Genomic DNA, 21,750 nt, shown 5'->3' with positions numbered 1-21,750 from the left:
TAGAACTCTTCCATTTGTTTGCTTCTTCAAATCTAACGATTAGAATTCTTCAGTTCATCTTCTTTATCTCTAGTGAATCTCTCTCACCCCTATTTTTGCGAAGGGATCCTGTTTGTCATCATCTCTATCTCCGGTTATCACAATAAATGGCTTCCGGTAATGTTTAGCAAGCTGTACCAAATGACTATAAAATATATTCCTATTTCCAAGAACACTTCTTCTGGGTTAAAGGTCCTAGTTCCCAGAAATAAAAGCCTAATAAATCTTTTTCCAACTCAACCAGGTCTAATCAATGAATTTCGGGTGAACCCACGAACCCATGAATAAGAGAGTATATATATGGATGAACCAATGGAATCCACTATTATGTATATCATCCTGCTCGATTTCAACTATTGAAAAGAAGGTTCTAAAAGACGATCAAATCACGTCAATGAAGCTTCCACAATAAAACGGAAGTCTGGAGTTACACAATAACAGATACTATCCATGTAGATCCTTTACAGTTCTGTACAACAAAACGAAAAACTACTATCTTCTCTCTCTCTCTTTCTCAATGCTTATCAGGGATTATGGATTTCTTATGATGGATAGGATGAGAGTAAATGGACAGGGATACAAGATGAGTTCTTCCAAACTCTAGAGTGCAACCTGAGCATCTCCCTGGCCTGCTCCTTTGTTTTTTCACTACAGTCCACCTGAACCACCAAACACAATTTGGTAACAACCCCAACCTGCAACATCTCCTGAAGAACATTTGAAGTCGCAGAGCACCTCGAGATCGAAGAAAGTATTCTCACTCCCCTGTCATTGGCCATATGTGAAACCCTAAGTATCTTCTTGGATACCACAGCAATTCCAGCTCCGTGGTTCAACAGTTCAGCTCTACCTTCAGCACATCTACACAAGAGATCCAACACCACCAACACCATTTCACAAACCCTCCTCTGATCCTTCTTTGACTCAATAAGCATCTCTATCAGTACGGGAACTACACCTGCCTCCACTGCTTTAATCCTGTTTCGACCCCATGGACAGATCTCCGCCATGATCTGTAATGCAGCCATGGATGCATGTTGTGAGATTTGATCTTGCAAAACGTTCACCATCTCCACGAAGTGTTCAACTCGCAAGCTCATCAAACAGACTGGATCGGCAAGCTCGAACATGGATTTCAGAAGGAATATAGCATACGCACGAGACTGGTAGGTTCCATGTTGCAAGACTCGCGTCAGTGTTTCGACGAATTCACCACTATTTCTATTGATGAGTTTCTTGATGCCAATTTCTGAAATCTGGAGATGATAAAGAATGTCAAGCGCTTCATCAATTGCTCTCCTACTTGTGCTTTCATCATCATCATCTTTAGCCAGAGAGTTTGAGGACTCATTGGTTACGATTGAAGCCAAGAACTCGGTCACACCTGCAGATTCCAGACATCTCCGATTCCTTTCGCTTTCATTGGCAATGGATTTGAGACTTCGGAGACAACTCATCTGGTGTTGCTGGGATTTACCATCGTTTAGAAGTTTGACGATCTGGGCTTTGTCGGCAGGTGGCTTTGGTGTTGGGAATCGTTCGATTCCTCGGGAAGAATGGAGAGTACACCATGCTTGGATTAATCGCCGGAGAGTGTGGTTTGGAGTCAGATCTGTATCTGATAAGGGTTGTCTCGTCATTGGGCAAGAACTGTTTTTACTGGAGAAGATCCATCTCTCTATGGATTCTCTCTCGTAAGTCATTCCGGTAGACACAATCACCGGATCCTTCATGATATCATGAGAGATTGGGCATAGAAAATGAGATGGTATATCAATGTTATCCATTATTGAACAGAATTTGAAGCTCAAAAAGTTAAGAGATGAGTGAAAGCAGAATGAGAGGAGAGATGAGAGTCGTGAAGATCTGTTTGATTAAATTTGCAAAGGTGAGACTCAGTTTTATATCAGAGCAACGTAGGAGGGTGGAGAGATTCAAAATTGAGGAAGTCAAACGCGGAAATACTCAGAGATGACAACTTGTGTCTCGTTTTTTTATTAGTTAACCCCATTAATTTAAAAAGTCTTCTATTGCTCTCTCTTCGCTTTTGTTGGCAGGAAGCAAAGCAAAACTGAGTCACATTCATTTAATGTTGTATGAGGTTGTGTCGTTTGGAATCAAGTAGGGGTCCATTTCGGTGACCACTAAAAATCCAAGGATTGGCGGACGATCATCCTTTAGGCTTTGATTGACCACCCCCTCTGACTTTCTCTTTCTGAAATGAATTTTTGCGCTTTCTCTCTAGCTCATCCTCATTTTTCTAGGCTTTTCTGCATTATTCTATTTTTCTACGTGGATTATTCTAACTGTCCTTAGCCTACGGTGCATGGTGCACTCCAACTGTTTCTTTCACACCCACTTGCGGGTTTGTGTCAGATAAACTATGTGAGAGGCAAAAGTTAGGTGCACCATGCATCCGAGTGGAGGAAATCCAAATTTGTCCACATGTTTGATTTCTAATGCCATTTGATTGACTATAATAGGGAAGGTTTAGGAGAGACATCTTGATGCATGAGGAGAGTTGGGAGTCTTTTGTCTTGGAGGATAAAAGATTGTGATCCTCAACATTTTGTATTCATATATTTAAGAGGTTTATTTTTAATCTATTTTTTCAATCCTCAAAAGTGAATTTTCTTTCTAGATGTGTGGCAAAGAGGAAGCACAATGCTCTACCTAATAGAGAAAAGAAAGAAAAAAAAATCCAAACTCACATATACATCAATCGTGTATGAATCATGTAATGAAATTAACATGAATATAGACACCCAAATTTCTAAATTTATCATAAACATTCACACACAAGAACCCAAGAATTAACATGGTTCAACATTCAATGTGAAGCCTACATCCATAGCAAGAAAACTCCAATCAACTTATTTCTGAAGTGAGGTTTCATTATCTTTAAATAGAAAATAGTAAGAGTTCTACAAGAAGTTAAATTCTAATATGACTTCCCCTCTTTGCTAGTTTCCTTATAGAGTTGGGAGACTAGCAAGTTACATTCATAACACTCCCGCTCAAGTTGGATCGAAGATATCATCTGAGGTCAACTTGCTCAATGCAACTTGAAACGATCCCTTTAACAAGGCTTTGATAAAGACATTTACAAGTTGATTTTCACTTCTTAAATAAGGGGTTTTTATAGTTCCATCATGAACCTTCTCACGAACAAAATGACAATCAACTTCAATGTGTTTAGTTCTTCCATGAAACACCGGATTAGAGGCACTGTGTGTAGCCGCTTGATTGTCGCAGAATAACTTCATGGGTTTTTTAGAACTTCTCACCCACAATTCTTGAATTAGGCATCAATCCATATTAATTCACTAGTTGCAGATGTCATTGTTCTATACTCTGCTTCTGCACTAGATCGAGCAACAATATTTTGTTTTTTACTTCTCCAAGAGACTGAAATTTCTCCTACGAATACACAAAAGCTAGTAGTTGATCTTTGATCAGTATGAATGCCAGCCCAATCTGCATCGGCATATCCTTCAATGTTTGTGTGTCCATTATTCTTCATGCAAATGCCCCTTACTAGAGAAGACTTCAAATAACGTAGTATGTGATTAATCAATTCCATGTGCCCTTTGGTAGGATTATGTACAAATTGACTGGCATAGCTAACTGCATATGCAATGTCAAATATGATAATGGTCAAATAAATCAATTTTTCAATCAACCTTTAAAAACAATTATTATCTTACAATGAAAAATCATTATTAGTAACCTTACAAGTGTAATCCATGGGTGTGTTGGCTGGTTTCACACTCAATTTGTCAGTTTCCTTCAACAAATTAATAACATATTTCCTTTGAGAGATGAATAATCCTTTACTATATCTTGCAACTTCAATTCTAAGGAAGTATCAAAGCTATCTTAAGTCCTTGATGTCAAAAGTCTTCTTCAAATATTCTTTGAGGGTATTGATTTCTTGATGATCATCTCCAGTAATTACAATGTCATCCACGTATACCAAAATTACTATTGTGCCAGTAGAGGCTTTCTTTACAAACACAAAGAGGAATCTGATCCACTTCTAGTGAATCCAAATCTAATAAAAATTGTACTTAACTTTTCATACCATACTTGTGGTGATTGCTTTAGGCCATATATTGTTTTCTTCAATTTACAAGCAAGTCTGTCTTGTTTTTCTAATGGGTGGTCTGAAAGGATTTCCATATATACTTCTTTTTGTAAGTCTCCTTATAAAAATGAATTTTTTTACATCCATTTGCAAAAGTGGCCATCCACAATTAACGACAATTGACATCAACACTCTTACAGTATTCATTTTAACTATATGAGCAAATGTCTCTCTATAATCAACTCAATATGTTTGAGTATATCCTTTGGCAACAAGCTTGCTTTATACCTCTCTAGAGTCCCATCACTCTCAAATTTGGTCTTGTAGACCCAACGGCATTCAACTGGATGTTTTTCACTTGAGAGTTGCACTATATCCCATATTTTATTTTTATGAAGAATTATAGCCTTCACCCATTTAGGTGAATTCTTGGCTTCAATAAAATTGGCCGGCTCCTTGTGATCTTCAATGGTTGAAAGATATGCAAAATATTGAGGGGAGATATGATCATAACTTATATGAGATTGGATTGGGAATTTAGTCGTATGATAAATAGTAAACTTGTTCAATCTCACTGAAGGTTGAGAGACTCGAATAGATTTGCGAATTGGTAATTGTGCTACAATCTCAACTGTATCACTTCCTGCAAACCTTGACGACGATCCACTAAACCTTGCGCTGATACCATGTTAAATTTATCATAAACATTTACACACAAGAACTCAATAATTAACATGATTCGATATTTCATGTGAAGCCTACATTCATAGTAAGAAAACCCCAATTAACTTATTTCTGGGGTGAGGTTTCATTATCTTTAAATGGAAAAAAATAAGAATTTTACAAGAAGTTAAATTTCATATGACTCCCCCTCTGCCTAGTCTCCTTATAGAGTTGGGAGACTAGCAAATTACATTCATAATACAAATAATGACCTAAACAACCTCAACGTTGTACCAATCCCAAACTAGCTCTAATTGATGTATGTCAGGCCTTATGCTTCTTTTTACTTCATCATCATTGTTGGCAATTTAGAAATTGCTTTAATTAGATGGTTGTTCAAGTGACCATTTTATAGTTGGAATACAAACAAATTTTTTGGGTAATATATTGGAATAAAATCATTTTATAGTTGGAATAAAAATAATTGAGGATTTGACAACTCACAAGATTAGCTTATTACATAAATGAATTTAAAAAATATTATTTTTGACCATAAAAAAATTGTTTAATTGGCAATATCCAATGACTTCTAGTGAAGAGATCATGAGTTCAACTCACATTTGTCAAAGATCTTATAATAATGATTCTCCATCGTTAGGTGGTCTAAGGGGTGTCAACGGTACGAGTTGGGCCGGTTTCGAGCTGGGCCTAACGGTTTCGGGCTGAAAAGCACTTAGCCCAAACACGGCCCATTAAGAAAATAATTGTTTCGGGTTGGTGCAGTTTGGGTTCGGGTTGATTAAACGGTTTGGGCTAACGGTTTAGAATTGAGTTTATTAACGATTTGTGTTCGGGTTTACTAACGTTATGTTTTGAGTACCTTGTTAATGTGTGGAATTTATCAATAGCATGTAAACACATATAAGTATTAAGTTCTCTTCAAATCTCTTGTGTTGGGTGTTCAAAACTAAAGACTTTTTTTTTAACAAAGAAGTAAAAATTATAGAACTAATATACAAAAGAAAGCTAGCATCTTGATGAATTTTAGTGGATTGTATTTGCTTATTCTCCTTCTCCTTCTTGACATTTGTAAATATAGATCAAAATAAAGCATTAAAAGATTTTCAAATGATAAGACACTTGCTAAATATTTACTAAGCCCATCTTCCAAATGGCGAAGGCTTTGATAGGCTTGTTGTTTGCATATTCCAAAATAAAACAATTAAGAAAACAAATAAAAACTTGGGGGTTTTCTTGTCTTTTACATTTAAATTTATTTTATTTTATTTATTTATAACGGGTTTAACGGGTTGGTTTGGGTTCGGGCCGGTTTCGGGAAAACGGTTCGGGCTAGCGGGCCACACACGGGCTAGCCCGACCTAGCTCGAACCATTGTGGGCTAAGGTTGTTCAGCCCAAACACAACCCATTAAGCTTCGGTGTGGGCCGGTTCGGGCTATAACTGGCCGGTTCGGTCCGGTTTTAACGGTTCGGGTTAGGTTTTGACACCTCTAGGTGGTCTTGACTCAACATATATAATTAATGGGTTTAAAGTCTAAAAATGGTATGAAACTAGCCAATGCAATGTGAAATGATATGATGCTTTAGATAAATATATGAAAACTCTGAGGGGTGGTTCAGTTGGTTAAAAAATTAACTCCTCCAAATAGGAGGTGATAAATTAAATCCCCTTGGGGCCAGGGACAAAGCCTCATCTTATATTTGTAATATCCCCATGCCTAATATGTAAAGGGGTTTTACTTTATTCATGACAGTTTGGCCGAGTGGTCTAAGGCGCCAGAATTAGGCTCTGGTCCGAAAGGGCGTGGGTTCAAATCCCACAGCTGTCAAAAATTTTAATTATCGCATGGTCCAAAATGTTTTTTCCTCACCCAGTGTTTCTGCATCAAGAACACCAAATACAGTTTTGAGAGTTTTTTAAGCAAAAGCACTTTTTAGGTAATTGATAGAACTTACTCTTGGAAGTAGAAAATTTGAAAATTATATTTAAAATTATTTTTCATTGTTACGTTTAGACTTCCAAATTTCATAAATACCAGCAACTAGTTTTGCTTCGAGAAACAGAGGCAACAACTATGAAAGTGTTTTTCGAAGTAAAACTTTTCATAAATTTCAATTTATATTGCAAAAATCATGCAAAACAAAACAGTATTATCAAATGATTTTCAGCCAATTTTTCTGCTTCTTGAAGCAAGAAGCACCATAAATTGTTTTTCGGCGAATTATCAAACGAATCCTATGTTGACTTGACCGGCTTCTTCAAAAAATATTAACAATATTTTAGACAACATAAAAGCAAAAGTATCAAGATTATTCTAGACAACATAAAAAGTGTAGAGAAAAGCATGCTTTTTCTTGGTAGGATGGCTCAACAAAGAAAGCAAAAAATGGTAGAGTTGTTGAGCATGCCTATCACTCCTTTTACTACCAAATATCCAGGTGTGGAAGTCTTCAAGGAAGGGTGACTTGATCAAGAATGCTGCCAGTGGTTGGACAAAATAAAGAATAGGTTGCAAGGTTGGAAAAGCTAGCTTTTTTTTCACAGGCTGGTAGAGTGGAGTTTGTAAAATCAGTGATCTCTTATGGTATTCATATCCATACGTTTGTTATTTATTGTGGCGGAGATATGGCGGTTAGGAAGACTTACTTATGCCGCCCCATGAGCCATGCATGACTAGAAAATTCAGTTACTTCAGCCCGAAACCTAAGATGATAAGATTATGTTGAAAGCATGCAGTTGAATCTCTCAATCTCAATTACATGTCAACCCTACCTTTCTCTCTGCTCATCTCCAGCGATCAACAACAACTATAAAAGGTTGACTAACCAATCAAAACCCACTACTGCGTTAATTACAGTGTCTGACTACTTCAACCCCTACATGCATGCATATATTACATGCAGGACTCTATCCATGGTTGACTCGAGGTGGGTCAGAACTCAATTCCTAAATGATAACCTACTAATCCGGATCGAGTCAGAAACGAGCAACACGATCCATAGCTTTATTGGGTTACTTCAGGATTTGTGTCGCAAGGCCCAGAATTCAGTAATAAAAAAGGTAAGAATTCTTGAGTGATTCCCCTAACATCAATTTACTTTCATCATCTAAATGGTGTGCTTTACTAATTTAATCGTCGAAGATGTTACTCGACCAACCCGGTCGAGGACGTTTTCACAGGTTAATTCACTTGTATTGTCAAGCAGGATTTTGGAGCAATAGTTCGAAGTACAGTTTATCAAAAAGGTAGAAACAGCAACTGAAAGATGGAAACGACGGTGGGTGGGCCGGGTGGCCACCATTTTTGGAAACCAAAAGACTGCTTTGGTGGCTATATTATATTATTTTGCTTCTTAATTCTTGCTAGAATAGCGTTGATTTTTGCAATATAAATTGAAATGCTTTAGGGCCTGTTTGGTTACATGAATCCAGAGATTTCAAATATCTGGATTCATGAATCTGAGAATTATACCCGTTTGGCTGTAAAAATCTCTAGATTCATGAAATCTAGAGATTCACCTTTTTACACTAAAAACGTGAATCGGTAGATTTATGGGTAAGAGATTTCAAAAAAACTATACATTTGTACATTCACAAAAATCACGTCGATCAAATAGTTTTTTAGGATAAATCCACAGATTTCATTCTACAATTAAATATTTAATTTTATAAATTATGACTCCATAGATTTGAAATCTCTAGATATTTGAAATCTCCAAACTCGTGTAACCAAACAAATGGGAGATTTTTACCTGTTTGGTTGTGTGAATCTCTAGATTCATGAAATCTAGAGATTCACATTTTTACACTAAAAACGTGAATCTGTAGATTTATGGGTATGAGGTGAAATCTAGAGATTTCATCCATACTATCAAAGCGTTAAAGATTTGAACCATAATTCAATAAATATATTTTTAGGATAAATCTAGAAATTTCATTCCAAAAATTCAAACTAACCAAACAGTTAATTTTACGAACCATGACTCTAGAGATTTGAAGTCTCTAGATTTGAAATCTCTAAATTTTTGAAATCTACAGACTCAAGTAACCAAACAGGCCCTAAGAAAACACTTTGGACGCATTAACAAAAATTGGGCACGCTGGATTTGAGTGAAACAATTTTAGATAAAGGTATTCATCGAATTTGGCTTCTCAAATATAAAAACCCTACTAAAACTCTCTCAAGTAGAACTCTTCCATTTGCTGCTTCATCAACTCCCAACGATCAGATTCCTTTTGTTCATCTTCTTTATATTCAATAAACCTCTAGCCCCTATCTTTGCGAAACGGATCTGTTTGTCATCATCTCTATCTCCAGTTATCACAATAAACGCCTTCCGGTACTACTTAGGCTCTTTTTGGTATCAATTCTCATTCTCTATTGTGCTTATTTAAAATAAATGAGTATAATAATTCATTTTTTGTCAAAATGAAAAATGATTTGGTGACTTTTATCAAGAATAAATTATGGAATGAAAATAATTTGGTATGTCAAAATAAAAATTGTTAAAAAATATAATGAAAATTGATATTAAAAATCTCTATTAATCAAAATATTAACGATTAATTATTATAGAAATGCATCAAATAGAAGCATTGTACGGCTTGGTTACAATCTCAAATTGTCGATTTCTTTGACATTTTATAGGAATGAGTATGGTGCTATTTAGTCAAACAAATGTTGGTGACGTTCTTTCCGTTTTTATTTACGATTGTGAGACGGGTTGTTAATCACATTTGTTTAAACTTGAACAAATTAAATACAATATAGTTAAACACTAATTATTAAAAATATAGCTTGTAACACATTTGGACGTTTCTATTAAATATTAAAAAATGAGATGGTCAAATACTAGATAATCCATGTATTGAATTTGAATATTTGAGCTAGAACATGATTGATTACCAAAATAAACTTCTCCACATTCTTCCCCGATAGGGACTTGACTATCATTCGAGGTTTCATCTAGCACAAGACCCTCACAATATCATTTCACCTTGTCCACATGGACACATTGATCCTTCACCTTTTATCAAACTATACAATAAGTGGAAGTCAACTGAAATATTAACATTATGTACATACGACATTAACTAACACTTAATCTTTGTCATGGATAACCCAAATTCATCATTGATTCAAAGAATCTTGGTGGATTTGAACCACCATCCCCTTGAACACGTTCATGTTCAAGTGCTCTACCAATTGAGCTAAAGATCCATAAATAGAGTTGTCCAATAAAGATGCAATAAGACTACTGTAATGTTTTTGTTGCCCAAGAGCTATGTTACATTGAGAAGGGGGGGGAGATGATGGAGATTCCATGCACCTGCAGCTCTGCAGCCCCTCTGGACTAGTTTCCAAACTGTGAATAAGACTTTACAATCAAAAGTTAAGTGTTGAAACTCATAAAGCTAAGCATAAGCACAATTTGACACCACCAAGAGGATATGAAATTTTTAAGTACACCCACTAGCTTCATCCTCCCCTACTTCAACCTTGGAAGAAAATATAGCTCTAGTGGGTAGATATTGGAAGAAAAACTAGATCACAAATTTAAATAGCTAGCAGCTAATGCACTGGTGATTACCATAAAGTGATCCAGTCACAAGATGCACAAGAATTTATCCCAATTCTTGATGTTTAAACATACTAAAACTTTCCTATAGGCTGTAAGGAGTGTAAGTGAGTTCAAGTAAGGCAAACATTAGTCTGAAATCAATCTTGAATAGCTTCTAAGCTTGTCAAAATGACAAAAGAATTATAATTTGTTTTAGTATCAATTCTCATTCTCTATTATGAGATTTTTTCAGCAAGAGAATTAGCTGTAAAGGAAAGTCAAGGATGAAGGCAAGGCTTAGCATAGGGGAGTCAGATGTACCCCTGCAGAAAATATGGTTAGAACATAATAAAGGGACAGAAGGGAAGAGATCAGCAGGGCTGTGATATGGGAGAGGAGGAAAAGGGCTAATGGGAAGCTAGGCTGTTGTGCAAGAGGTGAAGAGAAGAGACAGTAGAAAAGTAAGGTAGAATTTGGAGAGGGTTTGATAGGAGTTGTGGGGGAGGAATGGCAAGAGATGGAGAGGTAACAGTGGTACAGAGGCTGTCATATGGTGAAGGGACAGAGATAACAGAGTGGTAGGCACACTACCTTAGAGAGGAGAGAAAGACGACTTTTGCACAGCAAGAGAGTTGAGGGGAAAGAGATGGAAAGTGTTAGAAATCAAGTTCTTGAGAACCTAAACAGTAGCTGACACTGGAAGAGGCTAGCATCTAATGCGTAATTATGATCTTCTGAAAACTATACTCCACCCACCAATTGGTTTGATCTAATAAATCAAATATAGAAATCAAAATTAAACTACAAACACCTTTCAAAACCATGACTTAACAGTCTTACAAATCAGGAGGTACATATAAAAAGTATCCTTATTCTAAGGAAAAGGAGTTGAGAAAATTTTCACAAAACTAAATATGAAAAGAACTGCTAAAGCCAAATGGCTGAAGCAACACAAATAACTAAGATTAATAAAATGTGTTTTGCTATCATGGTTTGCGATATCATGGCGATCATCTTTATCTGGGTGATTGATGTCAATATACTCTAATCGTCGATCAAATTTAACCTTCACTGTATTGTGTCCTGGTCTAAATTTTCCCAAGAAGGACATGTACTACTCCTAATACATGAGAGAGACTTTTATATAAACAAACCCAATCAACTTCTCTGTAGAAGCATGCCTTACCTTTCTCTCTAGCTGTCTTTGCTTTTTTTTTCCTTTCGTGTTCTTACGAAGCAGATAGAAAGGACCAGCCCATTGCTTGCATTTTAAAACCAATTTGTCTTGACAACTAATAGCCTCTGTTTTGCATTTAATCCCAAACCATATTGTTCAATACAGTGCACAAACTTCCCAAAAAAGTTGAAACAAAAAACAGATATGATCGTGAGATCCTACCTTGTACGCTTCTCTTGTTCTTGGAGGTCTGATAAGCACAACAAAAAACCAAACAAAAACTCAGGACCTGAAACAATATTAGAAATTGTTAGAAGGCAAAAAAACGGGTGAACCCAGCAGATCAGACAATGCACCTTTTGTGATAGTCTACCCAGATTATTTTATTTGGGAACAAAATGCTACCCTTCTTAGCTACCTGAATCCCGTTGGGAGAGTTTCTTGAACAGAGGACTCTGAATTGTGCTTCGTTTCTCAGACAAGTTGCGGTTTGAAAATTCAGACAGAAGAAGCCTTGGAGTTGTGCAGAGTCGTTTCAAAAGCTTTTAGCAACTCAGAAAGAGCTCTTCCGTTGGGTAAACTCACTGATGTAAATCCTCTGGCTCAAGATTTTCTCGTTGTTGTCGTTAGAATAAGGGAGGAAAAGAAGGAAAGAGAAGTAGCAGTAAGAATCAGTGAGAAGCCTTGAGACAGGGAGGTTTGAGAAGCCACCGCGAGTTTGAGAAGAATTTTTCAGAAACGAAGAGCATGCTTTAGGGTTTGAGAGAGTTTGAAAGGGATTTTATAAAATACTCTGCATTTACTATTGTACCTTCTTCATAATTTTAAAATTTCAAGCATACCACCGCATAAATGATGAGAATGACTTCTCACCTATAATCGATAATGGACTTTTAATCCATTGTGAATTTTGAAGGTTTTTCTATTATTTTAAATAAAAATAAAAATGATAATAGATGCCAAACCAATTAAAACAATGAAAAAATATCATAATAGACAATGAGAATTGATACCAAAAAGAGCCTTAGGAAGCTGTACCAAATGACTAAAAAATATATTCTTACTTCGGAAAACACTTGTGGTGTGGGTTATAAAGGTCCTAGTCCGCAGAAATAAAAACCTAACAAATCTTTTCCCAACTCAACCAAGGTCAACCAAAGAAAAAATCTCAACCAAGGTCTAATCAATGAATTTCGGGTGAACCCATGAATACGAAAACATATATATGGACTGAACCGATGGAATCCACCATTATGTATATCCTGCTCGATTTCAATTGAAAAGAGGTTCTAAAAGACGATCGAATCACGTCAATGAAGCTTCCACAATAAAACGGAAGTCTGGAGTTACACAATAACAGATACTATCCATGTAGATCCTCTACGGTTCTGTACAACAAAACGAAAAACTACTATCTTCTCTCTCTCTCTTTCTCAATGCTTATCAGGGATTATGGATTTCTTATGATGGATAGGACGAAAGTAAATGGATAGGGATACAAGATGAGTTCTTCCAAACTCTAGAGTGCAACCTGAGCATCTCCATGGCCTTCTCCTTTGTTTTTTCACTACAGTTCACTTGAACCACCAAACATAACTTGGTAACAACCCCAACCTGCAACATCTCCTGAAGAACATTTGAAGTCGCAGAGCACCTCGAGATCGAAGAAAGTATTCTCACTCCCCTTTCACTGGCCATATGTGAAACCCTAAGTATCTTCTTGGATACCACAGCAATTCCAGCTCCGTGGCTCAACAGTTCAGCTCTACCTTCAGCACATCTACACAAGTGATCCAACACCACCAGCACCATTTCACAAACCCTCCTCTGATCCTTCTTTGACTCAATAAGCATCTCTATCAGTACGGGAACAACACCTGCCTCCACTGCTTTAATCCTGTTTCGACCCCATGGACAGATATCCGCCATGATCTGTAATGCAGCCATGGATGCATGTTGTGAGATTTGATCTCGCAAAACGTTCACCATCTCTACGAAGTGTTCAACTCGCAAGCTCATCAAACAGACTGGATCGGCAAGCTCGAACATGGATTTCAGAAGGAATATAGCATACGCACGAGACTGGTAGGTTCCATGTTGCAAGACTCGCGTCAGTGTTTCGACGAATTCACCACTATTTCTATTGATGAGTTTCTTGATGCCAATTTCTGAAATCTGGAGATGATAAAGAATGTCAAGCGCTTCATCAATTGCTCTCCTACTGGTGCTTTCATCATCATCATCTTTAGCCAGAGAGTTTGAGGACTCATTGGTTACGATTGAAGCCAAGAACTCAGTCACACCTGCAGATTCCAGACATCTCCGATTCCTTTCGCTTTCATTGGCAATGGATTTGAGACTTCGGAGACAACTCATCTGGTGTTGCTGGGATTTACCATCGTTTAGAAGCTTGACGATCTGGACTTTGTCGGCAGGTGGCTTTGGTGTTGGAAATCGTTCGATTCCTTGGGAAGAATGGAGAGTACACCATGCTTGGATTAATCGCCGAAGAGTGTGGTTTGGAGTCAGATCTGTATCTGATAAGGGTTGTCTCGTCATTGGGCAAGAACTGTTTTTACTGGAGAAGATCCATCTCTCTATGGATTCTCTCTCGTAAGTCATTCCGGAAGACACAATCACCGGATCCTTCATGATATCATGAGAGATTGGGCATAGAAAATGAGATGGGATATCAATGTTATCCATTATTGAACAGAATTTGAAGCTCAAAAAGTTAAGAGATGAATGAAACCAGAATGAGAGGAAACCCAGAAAGGAGGAGAGATGAGAGTCGTGAAGATCAGCTTGACGAAATTTGCAAAGGTGAGACTCAGTTTTATATCAGAACAATGCAGGAGGATGAGAGATTCAAAATTGAGGAAGTCAAACGCGGAAAATACTCAGAGATGACAACTTGTGTTGCCTCGTTTTTTTATTGGTTAACCCCATTAATTTAAAAAGTCTTCTATTGTTTTTCTTTGCTTTTGTTGGCACGAAGCAAAGCAAAACTGAGTCACATTCATTTAATGGTGTATGAGGTTGTGTCGTTTGGAATCAAGTAGGGTCCATGTCGGTGACCACTAAAAATCCAAGGATTGGCGGACGATCATCCTTTAGGCTTTGATTGACCCCCCCCCCCTCTGACTTTCTCTCTCTAAAATGAAATTCGCTTTCTCTCTAGCTCATCCTCATTTTTCTAGGCTTTTCTGCCTATTTTGTTACGTGGATTATTCTAACTGTCCTTAGCCTACGGTGTAAAGTCGCATCCCGATCCTTTGCACCCGGGGTGCACGGTGCACTCAACTGTTTCTCTCATACCCACCTGCGGGTTTGCGTCGAGATAAACTATGTGAGAGGGGAAAATTAGGTGCACCATGCATCCGAGTGGAGGAAATCCAAATTCATCTACATGTTTGATTTCTAATGCCATTTGATTGACCATATAGGGAAGGTTTAGGAGAGACATCTTGATGCATGAGGAGTTGGGAGTCTTTTGTCTTGGAGGATAAAAGATTGTGATCCTCGACATTTTGTATTCATATATTTAAGAGGTTTATTTTTAATCTATTTTTTCAATCCTCAAAAGTGGATTTTCTTTCTAGATGTGTGGCAAAGAGGAAGCACAATGCTCTACCTAATAGAGAGGAAAAGAAAAAAAAAATTCGAAACTCACATAAACATCAATCGTTTATGAATCATGTAATGAAGTTAACATGGATATAGACACCCAAATTTCTAAATTTATCATAAACATTCACACACAAAAAAGAATTAACATGGTTCAGCATTCAATGTGAAACCTACGTCCACAACAAGAAAACTCCAATCAACTTATTTCTGGGATGAGGTTTCATTATCTTTAAATATAAAATAGTAAGAGTTCTACAAGAAGTTAAATTCTAATATGATTTCCCTTCTCTACTAGTTTCCTTATAGAGTTTGGAGATTAGCAAGTTACATTCATAACACTCCCCCTCAAGTTGGATCTAAGACATCATCTGAGGTCATCAATTTGCTCAACACAACTTGAAACGATCCATTTAACAAGGCTTTGATAAAGACATCTGCAAGCTGATTTTCATTTCTTACATAAGGGGTTTCTATAGTTCCTTCTTGAACATTCTCATGAACAAAATGACAATCAACTTCAATGTGTTTAGTTCTTCCATGAAACACCGGATTAGAGGCAATGTATGTAGCCGTTTGATTGTCGCAAAATAACTTCATGGGTTTTTTAGAACTTCTCACCCATAATTCTTGAAGTAGGCATCAATCCATATTAATTCACTAGTTGCAGACGTCATTGTTCTATATTCTGGCTTCGCACTAGAACGAGCGACAATATTTTGTTTTTTACTTCGCCAAAAGACTAAAATTTCTCCTACGAATACACAAAAGCCAGTAGTTGATCTTCGATTAGTAGGAATGCCAGCCCAATCTGCATCAACATATCCTTCAATGTTTGTATGTCCATTCTTCTTCATGCAAATGCCCCTTCCTGGAAAAGACTTCAGATAACGTAGTATGTAATTAACCAATTCTATGTGCCCTTTGGTAGGATTATGCATAAACTAACTGACATAGTTAACTGCATATGCAATGTTAGGTCTAGTAATGGTGAAATAAATCAATTTTTTCAACCAACTTTTGAAAACAATTATTATCTTACAATGGAGAATCATTATTAGTAACCTAGCTTACAAGTGTAATCCATAAGTGTGTTGGTTGGTTTCACACTCAATTTGCCAATTTCTTTCAACAAGTCAAAAACATATTTCTTTTGAAAGATGAATAATCCTTTATTATACCTTGCAACTTCAATTCCAAGGAAGTATCAACACTATCGTAAGTCCTTGATGTCAAAAGTCTTCTTCAAATATTCTTTGAGGGTATTGATTCCTTGATGATCATCTCCAGTAATTACAATGTCATCCACGTATACCAAAATTATTGTTGTACCAGTAGAGGTTTTCTTCACAAACATAGAGGAATCTGATCCACTTCTAGTGAATCCAAATCTAATAAGAATTGTACTTAACTTTTCATACCATGCTCGTGGTGATTGTTTTAGGCCATATATTGTTTTCTTCAATTTACAAGCAAGTCCGTCTTGTTTTTCTAATGGGTGGTCTGAAAGGATTTCCATATATACTTCTTTTTGTAAGTCTCCCTATAAATATGCATTTTTTTTACACCTATTTGCAAAAGTTGCCATCCACAATTAACGACAATTGATATCAACACTCTTACAGTTTTCATTTTAATTACAGGAGCAAATGTCTCTCTATAATCAACTCAATATGTTTGAGTATATCCTTTGGCAACAAGCATTGCTTTATACCTCTTTAGAGTTCCATCACTCTCGAATTTGGTCTTGTAGACCCAACGACATCCAACTGGATGTTTTTTACTTGAGAGTTGCACTATATCCCATATTTTATTTTTATGAAGAACTATAGCCTTCACCCATTTAGGTGAATTCTGGGCTTTAATAAAATTGGCCGGCTCCTTGTGGTTTTCAATGGTTGAAAGATATGCAAAATATTGAGGAGAGATATGATCATAACTTATATGAGATTGAATTGGGTTAGCCGTATAATAAGTGGTAAACTCGCTCAATCTCACTGAAAGCTGAGAGACCTGAGTAGATCTGCGAATTGGTAATTGTGCTACAGTCTCAACTATATCACTTCCTGCAATAAATACATTTGTAGTCGTTTCATCATGTAGATTTATGTCATTATCTTCAATGACATCACCTATAATAGTGCTACCTTCAGTGGTGTCACCTATAACATTGTCTTCATTAACATCACCCCTTACAGATATGTTGTCTGGTATACTTGGTAATGGGACAAGAACAAATTCACTGTAATCTAGCTCCCCTTGAGTTTGATTCCTACTAGAAAAGAACATATGAGTTTCATCAAAAGACACATTCCGAGAAATAAAAGGTCTTACCAGTAGATGGGGCAAAGCACTTGTAACCCTTTTTAGTAGAGGAGTATCCAAAAAACACACATTTGTGAGCATGAGGATTAAGTTCATCACCACCTTAGGCATGAACATAAACAATGCAACAAAAAATTCGAAGATGAAACATCACGATGGGACGATCATATAGAACTTCTAAGGGTATCTTAAAGTTCAAAACTGTACTGGGGAGACGGTTGATTAAGTAACAACTCGTGCTGATAGCATCTGACCAATAAGTCTTGGGAAGATTTCCATAAAATAATAAAGACCGAGTCACCTCAAGTATATGTCTGTTTTTGCGTTCAGCAATCCCATTTTGTTAAGGAATGTCTGCGCATGAAATTTGATGTAAGATTCCCAAACTTTTGAGATATGATTGAAATGACATGTTGGTGTATTTTGTCCCATTATCTGTTCACATGTAATGCATCAATCTTGGTTGAAAATAGGTTCAATTTCCCTTGACCTTGGATTGGGATGGTAATACTATTAGTAATAGTAATAGAATGATAATATTGTAACTTATTGGTGCTCAAATCAGATAAAAGAGGGTAGATTGACACATATTGTCAGTTGCACTCGAATCCGCTATAAATGAGTTCTGAAAGTAGAGAGGGCAAGAGTAGTACCATGAGTCTGTAGTAAATGTGTAACTTTTCCAAGAGAGTGTTGTATTGCTAAAGAACTTGGAAAATAAACCTAAAGAACTTGACCGTTGGTCTCTATACGAACCCACAATATAAAATACCAACGGAGCAAAATCTCCTCGATCTGTTACTTCCACTGAGTTGGAATGCCCAAAAACTTTAAGATTATAATCCCGTAGAAATTACATTCACACAAAATCCTGTGGAAATAACTTGTATGTTACCAATTCGGTAATAAAAATAAAAATAAAAAATCACTTTTTTTTTGTCTTTTTCTCCAACGGAACTTTTATCTTCTTTTTTTTCCTTTATTCATCACACAAAAATAAGGAAAAGTTAAAAGAAAAAAATTTCAAGCTACTCCATTGTCACCGTCGACTTTTTTTTTTTTTGGTAACCTTGCAATCGAAACTTTTTTTTTGTTTTGTTCCAGCAACCTCAATCCAAATTGGGATCACTCTACAAATCCTTTTTTTCTTTTTTCATTCACCTAAAAAGATAAAAGAAAAACTTCAAGATTCTAGTACCTTTGACCAATTAGTCGAATCTTTTCCTGTTTTCTTTTCTAGATCTTCGCATACCTCTAACGACGATCCACCAAACCTTGCTTTGATCACTCTCGGAGCCACATAGGGACCGAGGAGGGCCATGCCCCCCGGATTTTTGAAAATTTAAAAATGCCTACATATTTTCCTAATTTTTCTCACTTTTCGTATGAAATACTACTATCTGACCCCTTCCATAAATAAAAAATAAAAATGTAAGACATAGATGATGGGTACCAATGTCATTCTTAATCATAATCAAATAGTTATCATTAAACCCCTAGTTTAAAGGAATAAATGGTTAATTCTAATTAAAAACTAACTCACAATCCATGAATTTCTCCGTATATTCTCTCTTGTATTTTCATTCTTATTTATTCTCTTACGATGCATGATGGGTTTCTATGGTTAATCTCCTCTTTTATTCCTATTTCTTCTCTTTTTTTTTCTCACACGTCTCACAAAATATTGGAGTAGTTAGTAGACATTAGAATTTTCCGAAATCTTCTCCACAGTTATCATTATTCACTCTCTCTTTCTCAAATTATTCTTCTCTCTCTCCCACTCATGAATTTTCTAGTATTCATTTCATAAAGTATAATTTTATTTTTTATTTAGTTGTTCTTTCTTTCTCCTAAAATTTGATTCTACTAATTGCAATTTGAATCTCGTTAGAATTCAGCCATTGATTTTATCAGATCTAATCATAATCATTGATTTTTTTTTAATCCTTAAACTTTTTCCTAAAATTTCATTCCTATTAATGGAAATTCAAATCTCGCTTAGAATTTCAGTTTAATTTACCTAAAATTTTAATGTAGGCCCCACATGTCAAAATATAATAAAATTTTATGATATGTGATACACGGTGGGTCCCGCATTGGCCCAAGTATATTCGGCCCCCTATGTTCAATCCTGGCTCCGACCATGCCCACCGTGGGTCCATCATTGGCCCACATATGTTCGCCCCCCAACTTTCAATCCCTGGCTCCGCCCCTGGCTCGGATACCATGTTAAAGTTATCATAAATATTTACACATAAGAACCCAATAATTAACATGGTTTGACATTCCATATGAAGCCTACATCTACAGCCAAAAAAACCCCATTTAACTTATTTCTCGAATGCGATTTCATTATCTTTAAATAGAAAAAAGTAAAAATTATACAAGAAGTTAAATTCTAATATGACTCCTCCTCTAATTGATGTATGTCAGGTCTTATACTTCTTTTTACTTCTTCATCATCGTTGGGTTTAGAAATTGTTTTAATTAGATGGTTGGACAACTGACCATTTTATAGTTGGAATACAAACAATTTTTTTTGGGTAATATATTGGAATAAAATCATTTTATGTTGGAATAAAAATAATGGAGGATTTGACAACTCACAAGATTAGCGTATTACATAAATGAATTTAAAAAATATTATTTTTGACCATAAAAAAGTTGTTTAGTTGGCAATATCAAGAGATCATGAGTTCAACTCACATTTGTCAAAGACCTTATAATAATGATTCTCCATCATTAGGTGGTCTTGACTCAACAACTTATATAATTAATGGGTTTAAAGTCTAAACATAGTATGAAACTAGCCAATGCAATGTGAAATGATATGATGCTTTAGATAAATATATGAATAAACTTTGAGGGTGGTTCAGTTGGTAATAAAATCAACACCTCCAAATTGGAGGTCAGAGATTAAATCCCCTTGGGGCCAGGGACAAAGCCTCATCTTATATTGGTAATATCATCATGCCTAATACGTAAAGGGGTTTCAATTTATTCATGACAGTTTGGCCGAGTGGTCTAAGGCGCCAGATTTAGGCTCTGGTCCGAAAGGGCGTGGGTTCAAATCCCACAGCTGTCAGAAATTTTAATTATCGTATGGTCCAAAATGTTTTTTCCTCACCCAGTGTTTTTGCATCTAGAACACCAAATACAGTTTTGAGAGTTTTTGAAGCAAAAACATTTTTTAGGTGTTTGATAGAACTTACTTTTGGAATTAGAAAATTATATTAAAATTTGCAAAATTTTTCATCGTTATGTTTAGACTTCCAAATTCCATAAATTACCCTTCTAAAACTGTGCACTTAAATCCAACTCGAACCCAGTTTTGCTTCGAGAAACAGACGCAACAACTATGAAAGTATTTCTCGAAGCAAAACTTTTCATAAATTTCAATTTATGTTGCAAAAATCATGTGAAACAAAACGATATTATCAAACGATTTTCAGCATTTTTCTACTTCTCGAAGCAAGAAACACCATAAATTGTTTTTTGGCAAATTATCAAACGAGTCCTATGTTGAAAACTTGTTAGGCTTTTTCAAAAAATATTAAGAATATTCTAGACAACATAGAAGCAAAAGTATCAAGATTATTCCGGACAACATAAAAGTGTAGAGAAAAGCGTGCTTTTCCCTGGCAGGATGGCTCAACAAAGAAAGTAAAAAATCGTAGAGTTGTTGAGCACGCCTATCACTACTTTTACTACCAAATATCCAGGTGTGGAAGTCTTCAAGGAAGGGTAACTTGATCAAGAATGCTGCCAGTGGTTGGACAAAATAAAGAATAGGTTGCAAGGTTGGAAAAGCTAGCTTTTTTTCATATGCTGGTAGAGTGGAGTTTGTAAAATCAGTAATCTCTAGTATTCAAATCCATACGTTTGTTATTTAATTATTGTGGCGGAGATATGGCGGTTAGGAAGACTTACTTATGCCGCAGCCGCCCCATGAGCCATGACTAGAAAATTCAGTTACTTCAGCCCGAAACCTAAGATGATAAGATTATGTTGAAAGCATGCAGTTGAATCTCTCAATCTCAATTACATGTCAACCCTACCTTTCTCTCTGCTCATCTCCAGCGATCAACAACAACTATAAAAGGTTGACTAACCAATCAAAACCCACTACTGCGCTAATTACAGTGTCTCACTACTTCAACCCCTACATGCATGTATATATTACATACAGGACTCTATCCATGGTTGACTCCATGCATGTTGTTGTTGGGTCAGAATTCAATTCCTAAATA

General features: G+C 36.2%; 1 protein-coding gene, 2 non-coding genes and 1 pseudogene across 3 annotated transcripts; 2 read left to right on the top strand and 2 right to left on the bottom strand.

Annotated features, from left to right (window-relative positions):
• On the bottom strand, positions 1–1,897 carry LOC149028041 (E3 ubiquitin-protein ligase PUB23-like). The gene has a single exon (XM_089147646.1). The coding sequence runs from the start codon at positions 1,824–1,826 to the stop codon at positions 582–584; it is 1,245 nt and encodes a 414-aa protein (XP_089003772.1). The 5' UTR covers positions 1,827–1,897; the 3' UTR covers positions 1–581.
• Positions 1,898–6,558: 4,661 nt separating this feature from the next.
• On the top strand, positions 6,559–6,638 carry TRNAL-UAG (transfer RNA leucine (anticodon UAG)). Its single transcript has one exon. It is a non-coding gene; the product is annotated as a tRNA-Leu (tRNA).
• Positions 6,639–12,710: 6,072 nt separating this feature from the next.
• Positions 12,711–14,341, bottom strand: LOC149028039 (E3 ubiquitin-protein ligase PUB22 pseudogene; annotated as a pseudogene).
• A 6,164-nt stretch (positions 14,342–20,505) lies between these two features.
• TRNAL-UAG (transfer RNA leucine (anticodon UAG)) lies at positions 20,506–20,585 on the top strand. The gene has a single exon. It is a non-coding gene; the product is annotated as a tRNA-Leu (tRNA).
• Positions 20,586–21,750: the final 1,165 nt, after the last annotated feature.

Source organism: Hakea prostrata, chromosome 1, assembly GCF_041222555.1.
Source record: "Hakea prostrata isolate BN-2017 chromosome 1, UWA_Hpros_2, whole genome shotgun sequence".
In the NCBI taxonomy this organism is placed as follows: domain Eukaryota; kingdom Viridiplantae; phylum Streptophyta; class Magnoliopsida; order Proteales; family Proteaceae; genus Hakea; species Hakea prostrata.
This window is presented reverse-complemented; position numbering and strand designations above follow the sequence as displayed.